The 18,421-nt window shown below is 32.9% G+C and overlaps 1 protein-coding gene across 1 annotated transcript; it reads left to right on the forward strand.

Annotated features, from left to right (window-relative positions):
• The first annotated feature begins 16,813 nt into the window (after positions 1-16,813).
• Positions 16,814-17,755, forward strand: LOC100917686 (olfactory receptor 958-like). Its single transcript, XM_003766927.1, has one exon. The coding sequence runs from the start codon at positions 16,814-16,816 to the stop codon at positions 17,753-17,755; it is 942 nt and encodes a 313-aa protein (XP_003766975.1).
• Positions 17,756-18,421: the final 666 nt, after the last annotated feature.

An 18,421-nucleotide genomic window follows, 5' to 3' on the forward strand; every position in this document is an offset into this window, starting at 1 on the left:
ATAAGCAGGTACACATGTGATTGCACCAATAAGTTCACATTGATTTCTCTAGCGACTCTAAGACCTAGCTGATTACTCCTAATATAATGTAATGCTATTTCCAAAAAGGAAACATTTATTAGGCCCTATTTATTAAAGGCAAACTGATATATAAGGTCTGGGAATTCCCCAGGTCTATTGTTATCATTGGGAGTTAATAGTAAACATGCATTTCACTCACTTCTTGAATAATTGGGTTTGAATAATTTACAATGAAGTAGGCAAAAAAAAAAAAAAAAAAAAGAATATACAAATCAGGGATTCCAGATAGAGAGTGCCAATGGATATTGGAGGGTTAGAATGTTTTGACACCCCAAAAGTCATTAATGAATTTGTACAATGACAAAATGCAGTTATTCTATAACATAAATCTGAATATTGGTAGAAATTATCCCAGGAATAACCTGAGCTATATTTGTGAACCAAAATTATGATCCATTGTTTTCAGCCCCAGGGAGGGTTGGTATATGAAGATATTGGTCTCCCTAGCGTCTAGAGAATATCATTATGTCTTTCCGAGCATCTAATCTCCTATTGTACCTGATTAGTAATTGGCTTAACCAAGGATTCACAATATTCTTTAGAGGATACAGTAGAGTAATTTCAAAGATGTGAAAAAATTATTCTCAAATTCTTAAGAAAGCATTGTAATACTCATATCTGTTCTCTCATTGATATGGGTCTTCCTCAAGTTTCCCAGTATTTAGATGAATATAAAAAATTAATTCATGCTTGCTCATTCTATGTGTATGACATTTATTTCCTCCTACAGAATTACCATAAAGGATGCATTAACTGTTTTGGAGGCTTTCTTTATTTTCTCTGAACAATTCAAAAGATTCCAGAGGAACACAGAGGAACACAGAAACATTGATTACTTCTAGCCCTCTTTTTATAAAAAAAAATCTTTCTGCAAGGAAGAACATAAGTATTTACTAAGCACCTACCATACCTACCATATGGAAGGCACTGTGCTAAATACAACTGTTACTTCATTTGTTTCTAACAACAATAACAACCCTCTGAAGTAGGTGTTAATTATCATTATCATTATTATCATTTTGCAGTTGAGAAAATTAAGGTAGCAAAGGACAAGTGACTTATCCAAGATCATATAACTATCTGAGATTGGATTTCAACTCATAACTATTTACTTCCAGGGCCAATGCTCCATCTAATGTACCACCTAGCTGCTTAATTTTGGACTAGAGATTTCTTTCATAATGTTGTTTACACTGTGTCCCCTGAATGATTCTTTAACTGTGGTGTGCTAAAAAAAACAACAACCTGTTTATTCCCATCCCACTCTCTCTAGATGTCATCAAAATAATATCAATTTAAATTTTCTTTCTATTTAAAAAAGAAAGTCCTCCAGAGTGGAAGTGGTGATGATTCAAGACTAAACTTCCCCATGGACAGAGTAGATACCTGTCTCTGGAGTATGATATCAGGAAAGCTGTCTTTACCATAAATAACTTTTCCTCTTGTTGAGACCAATAACATGTACAATCTTTCATTACACAGTGAAAAAAGAAGCTTATAATTAAATTCTTATGGAAAGAAAAATGACTAAAACTTACTCCTCTGAACTAAATTAGGTATAAATAATAGGTAACTGATTTTTTCCCAAGAAAAAAATTTCATAGCAAAGAGAGGAAAAAAGACAAGATGCTATGAGATCACTTAAGACCAGGAAATAAATAATGGATGCATTTTAAAGAGAAAAGATTATAGAATAGGAAGGTTAGGAGCAATGGCTTACCAAAAAAATGGGCTGCTTTTTTCCTCAACTCTAAAACAGAGATAATAATAGCACTTAATTCCCAGAATTGTTGTAAGGACCAAATAATAAATGTGTAGAACATAGCATAGTGCTTGGCTATATAAAGTTTAATTATTATTATGTAAAATTCCTGTTTATTGTTCAAAATCCTTCATAAACTGCTCTCATCACTTTATAGTTTTATTACAAACTCACCCCACTTCCTACTTCACCCTGCCCTTTCTACAACATATTTTGTAATCTTATGATACTAGCTCTCCTTGTTTTTCTTCAAATTCCATAATCCAATAATGGAGGTTTTTGTTGGTTATGCCACCTATCTGAAATGCTCTTTCTCCCCATTCTTTTCTTCTATATTTCCTGACTTTCTTCAAGTCTCAGTTAAAGTCTCACTTTCAGAAAGCCTTTTCTCATCCCTTTATTATAATTTTCCTTCTGTTGTACTATATTTATATATATTTTAGTACATAGTACTTTGCATGTATGCATATAAATGTAAATCTCCCTCATTAGACTGTGAGTTCCTTGAGAACAGACTGTCTTTTGCCTTTCTTTGTATCCTATGGGCTTAGCACTGGGCGTGGTAAATAGTAAGTGTTTCATAAATAACTGTCTGACTGATATAGAAAAAACACAGGATATTCTGACATCTGGAGTTCAGGAAATATTAGCCACTACATTATCGGGTGATTCCTCTAGAATGTCACAACACTTAATTATAGGTTGTCACAACTGCATTAGAAATCAAGGAGTTAAGAGAATAATCCATTATATGACAGTACAACTTTTCTCTTTTTTTCACTTTTGTATTTTTGAAATTCAATAACATAGAATGCATGAGTGTTTAAATAGACTGTTGCAAAGAGCCCTGATATTAGAATAAACCTAAAGAAAACATGGCTTTGAATTTTGGCTCTTACTTTTTTGTTTATTTATTTAAGCTATGCTATTTTGGACAATTTCTTTCATTTTCTAAGTCTCAAATTACTTTTCTATAACGGGTTATGATAAATGTGGTATTTATCTTTTAGCATAGTTGTCAAAATAAAATAAAATGATATAAACACAAAGCTGTATGTAAATGTATATTATTATGACTTCCACTGTGTTTTTTAAATTTTGTTTTATTTTCAGTTTATTTATTTATAATTCACATTGCTTTATGAATCAGGTTGGGAGAGAAAAATCAGAACAAAAGAAAAAAAACATGGGAGGGGGAAAAAATGGAAAAAGAAGAGAACATTGCATGTGTTGATTTACATTCAATCTTCATAGTTTTCTTTCTGGATGCAGATCACATTTTCTATCCAATGTCCATTGGGATTGCCTTGGATCATTGAATCACTAATAATCAAATCTTTCATAGATGATCATCACACATTCTGGCTGTTATCATGTACAATGTATTACTGGTTCTGCTTGTTTCACTCAGCATCAGTTCATGTAAACTTTTCCAGGCCTTTCTAAAATCATCTTGTTATTCATTTTTATTGAACAATAATATTCAATTACCTTCATATACTACACCTTATTCAGCCATTTCCTATTTGATGGGCATCTATTAATTTTCCAATTTTTGCTACCATAAAAAGAGATGCTACAAACATTTTTGCTCCACTGTGGTTTTTATGACATAATGAGCTTTGATCCAAACCTAGAAAATAAATATTGATGTTATGCCTATAACATAAAAAAAAAAAACCAGAGTGAGTATAATAATAAATGCAGTGAACAGAAAACATGTATAGATGGATATGCATGTATATTTGTATATCTCTCTGTATATATATATATATATATATATATATATACACATGTTATATATTATATATTGAGATAAAAGATGTATTTAATTTTCTTATTTTTTTATAGTTTGCATTGATTTATTAAACATTAATTTTTTGTGTAATTTTGATGTAATGTCTGGTATGTCTAGCTAATCCACTGATAACTTTTTTTGTCCAATAGCAGTTAAATTTTTTAAAAATTTTATATAAAAGTTTGAATTCCAAATTTTATCCCTCCCTAGCCAAACCCCTCCCTGAGACAATAAGCAATCAGATTTAGGTTATACATGTGCAGAAATTATTCAAAAACATTTTCATATTCATCATTTTGTACAAGGAGACTCAAAAGAGAAAAATAAGAAAAAATGAAAAAATAACATACTTCAGTTAGTATTTAAACAATATATATTTTTTCTCTCAATGATATATACAGAATAAAGGTAAAAGACTGGAGCAGAATCTATTATGCTTCAGATGAAGTCAAAAAAGCAGGGGTAGCCATCCTGATCTCAGATAAAGCAAAAGCAAAAATTGATCTAATTAAAAGAGATAAGGAAGGAAACTATGTGTTGTTCTCTTCTTATTTATAATATATGATCGTTCTTTCTGAGAGCAGGTTTCTTGGGGAGCTTTTCTGGAGGTGGCCTTAGTTTCAGTTCACCGCAACAATCACTTCAAATGCAACCAGCTGATAAAATCCAAATGTTTATTTTCTCCTTCCAAGCCCAGTTAGCTTTCTTAGAGGCCTCTCTCCCTCCTTGGCTCCAAGAGCTCTTGCAGCTTGTCTTTTAGCTCTTCCAGCTTCTGCCTCTAGCTCAACTCCGACTCATAGCTCCTCAATCTCCAACTGACGCTCTCCTCTCAATCTTTTTCAACTTAACTGACTCTGTCAATCTTCTGAACTAACTGACTGACTGAAGCTCTAAGAGTTTGTTATATATGATCTCTTAAAGGTGTGAACACAAAGATTGACTCCTCCTCTGAGAGAGTGTGATTGTGGGTTTCTGACTTATGAATCTCCCGAACTTGTGAACTCTAAGGTGTGAGCTAATGTGTGAATTCTCAAAGGTGTAAACTCAAGCATTGTTTCTATCAATTCCAGTGAATTATCACCTTGTATCAAATTCTGGCTCATAACAAAACTATATCTTGCTAGCATAGATAATGAAGCAATATCAATACTAAACATATGCACCAAGTGCTATAACATCTAAATTCCTAAAGGAGAAGTTAAGAGATCTGCAACAGGAAATGGACAGCAAAACTATAATAGTGGGAGATCGCAACCTTGCATTCTCAGAATTAGATAAATCAAACCAAAAAATAAATAAGACAGAAGTTAAAGAGGTAAATAGAACACTAGAAAAGTTAGGTCTGAAAGATTTTTGGAGAAACTGAATGGAGTCAGAAAGGAGTACACTTTCATCTCAGCAGTTCATGGAACCTATATAAAAATTGGCCATATATTAGTACATAAAGACCTCAAATTCAAATGCAGAAAGGCAGAAATAGTAAATGCATCCTTTCAGATCACAGTGCAATAAAAACTACATTCAATAAAAGCCAGAGGGAAATGGACAAAAAAGTAATTGGAAACTAAATAAGCTCATCCTAAAGAATGAATGGGTGAAACAGCAACTCATAGACACCATTAATAATTTCACCCGAGAGAATGACAGTAACAAGATGACATACCAGAATTTATGGGATGCAGCCAAAGTGGTAATGGGGGAAATTTTACATCTCTAGAGGCTTGCTTGAATAAAATAGAGAAAGAGAAGGTCAATGAATTGAGCTTACATCTAAAAAAGCTAGAAAAAGAGCAGATTAAAAACCTCCATCAAACACTAAACTCGAAATTCTAAAATTAAAAGGAGAAATTAACAAAATTGAAAGTAAAAAAAACTATTGAATTAATAAATAAAACTAAGAGTTGGTTTTATGAAAAAAAAAAAACAACAAAATAGATAAACCTTTGGTAAATTTGATTAGAAAAAGAAAAGAGGAAAATCAAATTGTCAGTCTTAAAAACAAGGGAGAACTCTCCACTAATAAAGAGGAAATTAGAGCAATAATTAGGAGTTACTTTGCCCAACTTTATGTCAATATATTTGATAACCTAAGTGGAATGGATGAATACCTTCAAAAATATAGGCTGCCCAGATTAACAGAAGAAGTAAATTGTTTAAACAGTCCCATTTTAGAAAAATAAATAGAACAAGCTATTAATCAACTTCATAAGGAAAAAATCCCCAGGACCAGATGGATTTATATGTGAATTCTACCAAACATTTAAGGAACAATTAACTCCAATACTATATAAATTACTTGAAAAAATAGGGAATGAAGGAGTCCTACCAAATTCCTTTTATGACACAGACATGGTGCTGATACATAAACCAGGCAGGTTGGAAACAGAAAGAAAATTATAGACCAATCTCCTTAATGAATATTGATGCAAAAATCTTAAATAAAATATTAGCAAAAAGATTACAGAAAAATCACCCCCAGGATAATATACCATGACAAAGTAGGATTTATACCAGGAATGCAGGGATGGTTCAATATTAGGAAAACTATTAGCATAATTGACTATATCAATAACCAAATTAACAAAAAACATATGATCATCTCATAGATTCAGAAAAAGCATATGATAAAATCCAACACACATTCCTATTAAAAACACTAGAGAGTATAGAAATAAATGGACTTTTCCTTAAAATAGTCAGTAACATCTATTTAAAACTATCAGTAAGCATCATATGTAATGGGAATATATGGGAACTATTCCCAATAAGATTAGGAATGAAACAAGGTTACCCATTATCACCATTACTATTCAATATTGTATTAGAAATGCTAGCTTTGGCAATAATAGATGAAAAAGAGATTAAAAGAATTAGAGTAGGTAATGAGGAAACCAAATTATCACTCTTTGCAGATGATATGATGGTATACTTGGAGAACCCCAGAAATTCTACTAAAAAGGTATTAGAAATAATCCACAATTTTAGCAAAGTTGCAGGATACAAAATAAATCCACATAAATTATCAGCATTTTTATACATGATTAACAAAATTCAACAGCAAGAAATACAAAGAGAAATTCCATTTAAAATAATTATTGATAGTATAAAATATTTGGGAATCTATCTGCCAAGAGTAAGTCAGGAAATATATGAGCAAAACTACAAAACACTTTCCACACAAATAAAGTCAGATTTAAATAATTGGAAAAATATTAAGTGCTTTTGGATAGGTCAAGCAAATATAATAAAGATGACAATACTACCTAATCTATTTATTTAGTGCTATGCCAATCAAATTCCCAAGAAACTATCTTATTGGCCTAGAAAAAATAATAACAAAATTCATCTGGAAGAACAAAAGGTCAAGAATTTCAAGGGAACTAATGAAAAAAAAATCAAATGAAGATGCCCTCACTTTACCTGATCTAAAACTATATTATAAAGCAGCGGTCACCAAAACCATTTGGTATTGGCTAAGATGTAGAATAGTTGATCAGTGGAATAGATTAGGATCAGAGGACAAAATAATCAATAATTATAGCAATCTAATGTTTGACAAACCCAAAGACCCCAGTTTTGGGGATGAGAATTCACTATTTGACAAAAACTATTGGGAAAATTGGAAACTAGTATGGCAGAAACTAGGCATTGACTCACACCTAACACTGGATATTAAGATAAGGTCAAAATGAGTCCATAGTTTAGGCATAAAGAAAGAGATTATAAATAAATTAGAACATACAATAGTTTACCTCTCAGACTTGGGGAGAAGGAAGGAATTTGTGACAAAAGAAGAACTAGAGATCATTATTGATCACAAAATAGGAAATTTTGATTGTATTAAGTTAAAAAGTTTTTGTACAAACAAAACTAATGCAGACAAGATTAGAAGGGAAGCAATACATTGGGAAAACATTTTTACAGTCAAAGGTTCTGATAAAGACCTCATTTCCAAAATATATAGAGAATTGACTCAACTTTATAAGAAATCAAACCATTCTCCAGTTGATAAGTGGTCAAAAGATATGAATAGACAATTTTCAGATGAAGAAATTGAAACTATTTCTAATCATATGAAAAGGTGCTCCAAATCATTATTGATCAGAGAAATGCAAATTAAGATAACTCTGAGATACCATTACACACCTCTCAGATTGGCTAAGATGACCGGAAAAGATAATGCTGAATATTGAAGGGAATGTGGGAAAACTGGGACACTGATACATTGTTGTGGGATTGTGAATAGATCCAACCATTCTGGAGAGCAATTTGGAGCTATGCTCAAAAAGTTATAAAATTGTGCATACCCTTTGATCCAGCAGTGTTACTACTGGGTTTATATCCCAAAGAGATCTTAAAGAAGGGAAAGAGACCTGTAATGTGGAAAAATATTTGTGGCAGCCCTTTTTATAGTGCCTAGAAACTGGAAACTGAATTGATGCTCATCAATTGGAGAATGGCTGAATAAATTGTATAATTTAAATAAATAAATAAACAAAAATAAATTGATAAATAATTAGATAAATAAATAAATGAGCAGGACCAGGAGATCATTATAAACTTCAACAACAGTATTATATGATGATCATTTCTGATGGACATGGCTCTCTTCTACAATGAGAAGATCCAAACCAGTTCCAACTGCTCAGTAATGGAGTGAATCAGCTACACCCAGAGAGAGAACTATGGAAAATAAGTGTGGACCACATCATAGCATTTCTACTCTTTCTGTTACTGTTTTTGTGTTCCTTCTCAGATATTTTTACCTTCTTTCTAGAGCCTATCTTTCTTGTACAGAAAGATAACTGTATAAATATGTATACATATGTTTTATTTAACATATACTTTAATATATTTGACATGTATTGGACTACCTGCTATCTAGGGGAGGAGATGGGGAGAAGGGGAAAAGTTGGAACAGAAGGTTTTGCAAGGGTCAATGTTGAAAAATTACCCATGCATATGTTTTGTAAATAAAAAGCTATAACAAAAAAGAATGATAGTTTTATTTCTTAATTATAAGTTTTAATTCATTTAATTTCTTTTTCTTCATTTACTGTTATAGCTAACATTACTAGTACAGTATTAAATAATAGAGATGAAAATGGGTATCCTTGCTTCATCCTTGATGATATTCTCATTTATCCTTTTTACAGATAATGCTTAGTCATGGTTCTGGACAAATATTATTTATAATTTTAAGATAAGTTCCACTTAGTCTTACATTTTCTTATGGTTTTTAATAGGAATGGTCAAAGACTTTTTTCTATGTCTATTGAGATAATCACATGATTTCTATTGGGTTTGTTCTTTCTATTTGTATTTTTTCCTAATATTGAACCAATCTTGAATTTTTGGTATAAATTTCATCTGGTCAAAGTGTATGTTCCTAGTGATATGTTACTGTGATCTCTTTGCTAGTATTTTATTTAAAAATTTTGCACCAATATACATTAGGGAGATTGGTCTGTAATTTTCTTTCCCTGTATTGGCTCTTCCTGATTTGGCTTTCAACACCGTATTTGTGTCATAAAAGGAATTTGGATGAATTCTTTCTTCACTATTTTTCCAAATAGTTTATTTAGTATTGACATAAGTTATTCTTTAAATATTTGGTAGAATTCACTTGTGAATTTATCTGTTCCTGGAGATTTTTTTTTCCTTTGGAAGTTCATTGATGACTTACTCAGTTTCCTTTGCTAAGACTGAGACTATTTAAGTATTTTAATTTTTCTTTGTATACTTTTTGCAGATTTTCATTTATTTCATTTAGATCAATACATTTCTTCCCATATAATTAGGCAAAATGGCTTCTGATAATTGTCTTAATTTTCTCTTAATTGGTGGTAAATTCCCTCTTTCATTTTTGATACTAATAACTTGGCTTTCTAATTTCCTTTCTTAAATCAAATTAACCAACGCTATATTTTATTGGTTTTTGTATACAGCTTCGTTTTATTTATTAGTTCAATTTTTTTTAACTTTTGCTTTTATTAATTTCTCCTTTAACTTGGAGATTTTCTAGTTTGGTGCTTAATTGAAAATATTTTATTTATTCTTTTCCCAGTTTTTTTTTTTAGTTCTATTCCCAATTCATTGATCTACTCTTTTTCTGATTTATTGATATAATCAATTAGAGTTATAAAATTTCTGCTAAGTACTGCTTTGCATGCCATAAATTTAGATATGTCTCATTGTTATAATTTTCTTTAATGAATTTATTGATTGCTTTTGTTATTTGTTCTCCAACTCCAATCCATTTTACTATCTACTACCTCAAACAACAACAGGAAATTATTGAAATTTGGACAACCTATGCATGTCCAACAACATGAGACTTGTCCAGCAATATATATTCATATATTAAGTATATCTGTATAAAGTTATAGGGACATACTGTTTTAGGCACAAGGAATTAAGAATAAAATTATATGTGGAAGCCACATCAAAATAATTTTCTTTTAAAGAATTGCAAATATTCAACAAAGTCCATTGTAACAAATTTTCCAACTTTCTTCAATTGGTAGTTCTGAAAGCACTATTTCACTTTTGGGAAAATTAAGAGTTACAGAAGAGAATAGATTTTTATCAGGGTCAAGAATATTTTCCATGTTGTCTTTGTATTTGTAATGACCAGTACAGGACCTTGCACATAGCTTTTTGTTTTTTTTAAATAAATATAGTCCATAGATCTTTAATAAGTGAATATTGGATGGGGTGGGATCAATTAATTAAAGAGCAAATGTTCCTCAAGTGCCAATTCATTCCTCTTCAAGAAAATACTTTTCTTTTTGTGGAGGACAAGAAGTATTTTCATGATTTTGGGTAGCCAGTATTGCTATAGTTTTTTCCATGTAGATTATAAATTTTTAATAACAAAGGAGCAGTCTCTTTTCTGGGTTTTTTTTTTTTTTTGCATTGTTTCCTATCTTGAATAGATTTTTGTATAGGATAAGAATTTCATATGTCTTGAATTAAATGACTAGATTCAACTATTGGGGGAAAGGGCATCGACCAAGAATGAAAAAAATTTACCCCCATTTCTTTGATTTTCAGGTGAAAATAGCCAAAGTGATACATAAAATTTCAAATGGAGGCAGTGTGGTTCAATGGAAAGAGAACTGACCCTAGATTCAGAAGACCTCTGGATAATTTCTACCTTATTATCAGTGTATCTTGGGTAAAAAAAAATTAGTTTCATTAGGCCTTAATTTCTTCATCTAAAAAACAAAAGAGTTCTATGAGATGAAAAGAGTTCCATGAGATGGCCTTTCCTGCTCCAATTCTAAGAGTTTACATCCCTTTCATTTGTCAGTATACCTATACCCTGAGCAGGATTCTGCAAAATGGTACTGAGAAAGAGTTTCATCATATTCAACATATTAATTTCTGGTGGCGTGTGATTTATAAACTCTACTACAGCAGGCACCTGATGCCCTTTTGATGTTTAGTATCACCTACCTGATTAGACAAAACATGATGCAAGCATTGGGATCCTGGGAAAGTTTCAAGGGACCTAGTTTCTCAGTAACAATGATACTATTTAGGCCTCTGATGCAAACTCCTGGAAGGCTTAGAGCCTCTGGAAGGATCTGAGGTTCCACGGGGCACAGTAAAAGTGTGAATATTAGTTGTTAGCTTCCTGATTATCTTGTGATTATAGAACAGAAAATTTTCCAATTTGAAGAGTTCCAAGAGTTGATCACTCAGAATCTCTTTCAATGAGGTGACTCAGAAGATCATCTCCTTGAGCTATTACATCTAAGAAACAGAAATTTTTTACTGGATTGGGACTTATTGGACATATACAAATGAAGGACGTAAGCATCTAGTTTTTCTTTAATTTTTGTTTTAGTTTTTCCTTGTTTTAATCTGCCTCTCTTTTTCTCTTCTCCTTTCTTTCTCAGGTTTCTTTCTTGGCTCCTTGAAGATCTTATGATAAAATGATGATTTTTAGTCTCTGAAAAGAAGAAATTCACATGTCAACAAATTATCTGTCTGGCTCCAACTTTCCCTTTCCTATAGTTTCTCCCCACCTCCAAGCCAAGTGACATTCTAACTGTTCCTTCTAACTAATATTCCAAGCTCTGCCTCTATGCTTTTGAAATATGATTTCCCCAATGTTAGGAATATAATTTTTACTTTGCTCTGCTACCCAGAGTTCTGAGCTTTCTTCCAATCATATCTCAGGGAACATCTTTTACACAAGACCTCTTTTTATCTCTTTAGTCATAAGCATTCTCTCCCTCTGGAAATTATTTCTTATAATAATTAATAGAATAATTTCTTATAATAATAATAAGCATAATAATTTTTTGGTTTACATTTAATCTCTCATCCCAGTACAATATGTTTCTTGAGCGCATCAACAATTTTTTTTAAGTCTTACAGTTCTCTCCTATCTCACACTTAGCAAAATGCCTTGTACATGATAGGTTTTAATAAATGTTGAATTGATTTGGGTAAGACTATCTTTTCAAAATTATGCAAAACAAATCACTTTTTGTGATTAATAATCCAATCCAACAAGGAATAGAAAAATTAGAGAATTAATGAATTAAAACTTCAAAGAATTTCAATTAAAAATATCTTAAAGTTTGTATCTAGGGCCACCTAACATAATTTCTGATTCTTCAATGGTATTTTACCATGGTTAGGAACAGAGTGAGGACCTGATAGCCCCCCAGAGGAGCAACAAATTGGTGAGATAACAGGAAAGTAGTGAGTCCTGGGTCTAGGCATGTAAGTTTTTATAGCTAGAAGGGACCTTAGAGATCATATAAGGTAGCACTAGCATTTTACTGGAGTCAGGGATGTAAAATAAATTGTCCAAGTTTAAATGGAAAATTAATGGAAGAACTTAAACTTGAACTTGAATTTGATCTCAGATTTAGGTCTTCTGACTCTAATCCAGTATTGTTTTCATTGTGTCTTAGTGATTCCATCTTTCCTTGTCCCACCATATTGTTGTTCAGTCATGTCTAAAACTTGATGACTCCATGGACTGTCTATAGCATTTTCTTGGCAAAAATATTGGAGTCACTTGCCATTTCCCTCTCCAAGTGATTAAGACAAACTGAAGGTAAGTGACTAACCCAAGATAATATAACCAATGAATTTCTGAGATTTAATTTAAATTCAGATCTTCCAGACTCCACTTTATCCACTGAGTCACTTAACTGCCTCCTAGAGAAACACGTGCTAAGTGGCTTGCCCAAGATAATACAGCTGTTAAGTATCTGAGGAAAAGTTTTGAACTCAGCTCTTTCTGATTCCACCAGGCCTAGCACTCTGCTCACTGGGGCATCTAACTGTCGTTAGCATACCAACTTCTTGAAACTTACTGAAAATCAATCTTATGTGAAAATTTAATCATGTTTCTCAAGTCATGAAAAGCATTTAATGCTTTTTCCATTTGTTTCTTCATTCAGATTTTCATTGTCCTATTTAAGCTCAATTCTGCCCTAGGCAGGAGGCTGTTTACTTTTTCCACTTTGCAGGGACTGGAGCAAGGACAGGGTTGCAGGGACCCAGAGAATAGTAATAGAGGAGTATATAATTTATCCAGTCTTGTTGTGTGAATAAGTGATCAATAAACATTGTCATGGAGTCATGAAAACTAAATTATTTTTATGTAGATTTTTCTAATTTTAGGTGACATAAAGGTCTGATAATTAAATGATGCTTTACTTCTTCCTCACTGCTAAAAAAGGAATGACTGTATAGTCATATTTAAAGGAAATATTCCTTAACAACGTGTTCCCTTAAACTTCTAGCTCAATGATAATATCTTTGGGAGATCTTATCCACAGAATTATGTGTGATTTATTAAGTTCAACTTGTGGAACTAAAAATGTATGTAATCATTAACAGCACTAGGAGAAAGTCAATGAGGGCTTCTATAAACTTCTAATAGGAGGTAGAGAGTGAACTGCATTCCAAGAAATGGCTAAATATTCACAAAAGCTAGAATGTTGGAGATAGAATGAGAGTCTCAGTTGAGATAATTTGGCTCTAAAGCTTTAGCAACTGGCAGCTCTAGAAATGCCTGTTATCCCCAACTTTGAATATTTCGCTGCTGGGAAGTGTGTTTGGAATTAGAAATGGGGAAAGACTCTGGACCAGGTGATTAATTCTTTTTAAAAAATTAATATTTTTATTTTCTCCAGTTACATTTAAAAGAATTTCTTTACATTTGTTTTTAATACATTGGGTTTTAGATTCTCTCCTTTTTCTTCACCTCCAGCTCACATTAAGAAAGCATGTAAAGTTATGCAAAATGTTTTTAAAAAGTTATGTTGTGAAAGAAAATATAGATTCCCCACCTAATATATAGTAAGGTGAAGCAAATGGAGTAGCTATTACTTTGTACAGTAATGCACAATGGGAAAATTTCATGCTTTTGTTGATTTGAACAAATTCCTTTTAGATACATGTAAGAAATGCAAATCATATCCCTTTCCAAGGGTGGGAAATATAGGATAAGGAATCATATTAGCAAAAGGATACTTTTGATTAGAGAAATTACTTGGAAGTATAAGGAATCTCCTTAAAAGTCTGTAGAAGTAGTGAGTAGATGATCATACTCAAAGGCATAGAAGGGCATTAACTATTACCTAAGAATAAGTAGATTGGATATAAACTTAATACCTGTAGGTAGATTTTGTGGTTGGAAGAGAGAGTCAGACTCAGATAAAACGCTAGAGTTCATAAAGGACAAGACTACATGGCTTTTTTCTCTAGAAAATTTTCTGCTGTACTCTTTTGTTTTGTAAAGAGACATTACATTTTATGTTTTCTCTTCTGACTGCTTTCTGTATTGTAATGGCATACTTGTTAAACTATACATGGTATGGAAGATAGGATGGGCAGGCTTAAACTTTCTTTAGGATTGGGTCTTCAATTAGAAGATAATTGTTCAGATACTATCACATTTATACTTGTGATATGAAGACTGTTGTAAGACTCTCTCTGAGAGGAGTGCTTTAGCTCCCCAGATATAACAAATGTTTACATGAGTGTTAGAACTAAAAGAAATCATATCTCCCAAGCCCATTATTTTATAATATATATATGTGAGAAGCAAAGCTAATAAATGGAAAAGCTAATATTCAAATCTGGGTCCCTGGACATCAAGTTCTGTGGAAACCACTGCACCACATATAAATATATATTATATAGAAACACTAAAATTAATAGCTTTTTATTTACAAGTTATATGCATGGGTAATTTTTACAGCATTGACAATTGCCAACCTTTTGTGACAATTTTTCCCCTCCTTCCCCTCACCCACTCCTCTAGATGGTAGGATGACCAATACATGTTAAATATATTAAAGTATAAATTAAATACAAAATAAGTATACATGTCCAAACTGTTATTTTGCTGTACAAAAAGAATTGGACTCTGAAATATTGTACAATTAGCCTGTGAAGGAAAACAAAAAATGCAGGTGGACAAAAATATAGGGATTGTGAATTCAATGTAATGGTTCTTAGTCATCTCCCAGAGTTCTTTTGCTGGGTGTAGCTGGTTCAGTTCATTATTGCTCCATTGGAACTGATTTGGTTCATCTCATTGATGAGGATGGCCAGGTTCATCAGAATTGATCATCACATCGTATTGTTGTTGAAGTATATAATGATCTCCTGGCCCTGCTTGTTTCACTCAGCATCAGTTCGTGTAAGTCTCTCCAGGCCTTTCTGAAATCATCCTTGTTGGTCATTTCTTACCGAACAATAATATTCTATAATATTCATATACCAAAATTTATTCAGCCATTCGCCAATTGATGGGCATTTACTCAGTTTCCAGTTTCTGGCCACTACAAAGAGAGCTGCAACAAACATCCTTGCACATACAGGTTTCTTTCCCTTCCTTGAGATCTCTGGGATATAAGCCCAGTAGTAACAAGCACTAAAGTTTTAAAATTTCTTCAGTTGACTACAACTATGGTTGTTTGAAAAAGAATAGAAAGTTTAGGGGTTTTCTATAACAAACCCTGAATAATAAATTCAGGAGTCCTAACCAAAGCCAAAAACCTTACTTTTCATCTGTATTTGCACTTTCTCTTTAAGGAAGATAGTTTCTATGATTGTTGATGCAGTCCTTGAGCAAAATTGGGCGCTATGTAGGTAGAATAAGACTTCTTTTTTTCCCACTGGCTGATTTTTTTCTTCACTTAAAAAAATTTAGGTTATACAGGTACATTCTTTTTTTACATATTTTCATATGAGTCATTTTTGGAAGAGAAAAATAAGAATAAAAGGGAAAAACTAGGAGGAAAAAATAGAAGAAAAAAAGGTGAAAAATCAATGCTGATGGCATTTTCCATTCAAAATTTATTGGCATGGTCTATGGTACCTTTTAATAAAATGTAATTTCCCTCTTTATTTCTTTTATTTAGATCTGTTTTTGTTTTTTCTTTGAGATCTGAGTTGCTACCTTAATTTTTTTTTCTTCAGTGGAAGCGTAATGTATTCTACTCAAGCTTTTTACCTTTGCCCTTTATGTATCTCTCTATTTCAAATGTGTTTCTTATAAACAACATATTGTTGTATTCTGGTTTTTAATCCAATCTGCTATCTGCTTCCATTTTATGGGAGAGCAGAGCAAGACTTCTAAGTGGAATAGTATCATCCTGCTTTTTGTAGCCCCATTCCTATTAAAAAAACAAAGAAATCAAAAGAAGAGTTGCAGCAGATTGTATCAGAGATAATTGATTTTCCAGACCACCAGGTAAGGCTTTGAATTTTATTTTCTGGGGACTTTTGAACTAGCAGAATCTACCATAGATGGCTCTATTTGCAAATCAGATTGAACAAATTTTATACTGTCATGCTAATAGTGAGTTTCTGGGTACTCAGGACACTGTTGTTTCCTCTTTCCTATACATAACTTTTGGAAAAATAAAAGTGACACTAGGCTCCTCCTTTAGCCTTTCCTGGATTATTTCGTGAAATTAGGCTCAAAGCTTCTTCATCTCTGTGTAAAGTCAATGGACTATATCTTTTATTGTAAATTTTCTCCACACATCTCCTAAACTCTTCCAACCCAAATAATAGCAAGAATTCAGGATGAAGTGATGAGAGAGGAAATTAAGTTTCTAGATTCATTTGTTTGTTCTATATGTATTTTTAATGTCTCTTCTAAAGGAACAAATCTGATGTCTATGGAGATAAGAAACCACACTGTTGTGACTGAGTTCATCTTGCTTGGCATCCCACACACAGAAGGGCAGGAACAAGTGCTCTTTGGTGTCTTCTTAATCTTCTACCTTTGTACCCTGCTGGGGAATCTTCTTATCCTTGTGGCTGTGATGTCTGATTCCCGCCTTCACACTCCTATGTATTTCTTCTTGTGCAATTTATCTGTGCTAGATATTGGCTTCTCCTCAGTCAGCACCCCCAAGATGCTGGCAAACCTTTTGGTGAGGAATCAGGTCATTTCCCTGGGTGGTTGTATGTCCCAGGTTTTCTTCTACCACTTCTTGGGCAGTACTGAGTGTCTCCTCTACACTGTCATGGCCTATGACCGATTTGCTGCCATCTGCCACCCATTGCGTTACACCATCATCATGAACCGCCGGGTTTGTGCTGTGCTGGCTGCTGGGACCTGGTTTACCAGCTCCTTTCATGACACTATTCTTACCACATTAACCTTCCAGCTGCCCTACTGTGGTTCCAATGTGGTAGACTACTTCTTCTGTGACATCTTTCCTGTGGTCAAGTTGGCTTGTGGCAATACCCTCATCATTGAGACAGTGAGCTTTACTAATATTGGTCTTGTGCCTATGACCTGCTTTCTCCTTATCTTGGCCTCTTACATCCGCATCGTCATCGCTATTCTGAAGATGCATTCAGCTGAGGGCCGGCGCAAAGCAGCATCTACCTGTGTGTCTCATCTCTCTGTTGTCACTCTGTTTTTTGGGCCCTGTGCTCTCATTTATACCCAACCATCTCTGAGTGAAGTACTAGTTACTCCTGTTCAGATTTTTGGCAATGTTGTCACTCCCATGCTTAGTCCCACAATCTATACCCTTAGGAACAAGGATGTCAAGGGAGCTCTAAAGAAGCTGACTGGGGGACAAGTCACATCAGAGGGAGGTCACTAGTTGATGTAAATTTCTCCTCCCCTAATGGTTTAAAATTGAAATTAAATCAAGTGTCTGTATTAAATAATTGGAGAGGCTTTTATATCAAAGATAGTTAAGCTATTCCTTATGACACTAAGTTTTGATACCTTCCAACTTCTCCTTAAAAGCTATAGTGGGTCTGAGAACCACCACCCCCTTCCAGTGTTGGCAATTGCTAATAGCAATGCTTATTAATAATAAACCAATGTTTTTACTTAGTGCTTTAAAGTTTGAAAAAGATTTTGTTTTTATAAATTGTCCTTTGATACAAAAATTTGAATTAGGCTAAATGGAAGAGGGAGATGTTCTAAGCATAAGTGGTATTTGGTCTAGGCAGTATAGGAACACTAAGGAGTATGTATGCCAATAGAAATAGAACAGCTTTTTTTTGATGTCATAGAAAACCAAGATTTACCCATTTCATCCCATACATACCTGATTGTATTTAACAATGACTATCTCCATTAAAAACCCTCAGTGAGAGGAACTCTTATTTGAGAAAGCCCATTTCATTTCTGGGTAATTGTAGACGTTGAGAAAATTCTCCTTATATTGAGGTAAAAATTGGCTTCTGAGTTCTGAACTTCTACACATTTATCCTTAGGTAATCCTAACTGAGCTTCATAAAAAACCTCCCAGTCATGG

The sequence above is a fragment of the Sarcophilus harrisii genome, chromosome 3 (assembly GCF_902635505.1).
Source record: "Sarcophilus harrisii chromosome 3, mSarHar1.11, whole genome shotgun sequence".
Classification (NCBI taxonomy): domain Eukaryota; kingdom Metazoa; phylum Chordata; class Mammalia; order Dasyuromorphia; family Dasyuridae; genus Sarcophilus; species Sarcophilus harrisii.

Bases quoted from the DNA above. Each gene is read 5' to 3' on its own strand.
- LOC100917686 (XM_003766927.1), top strand. From the start codon at position 16,814: ATGGAGATAAGAAACCACACTGTTGTGACTGAGTTCATCTTGCTTGGC.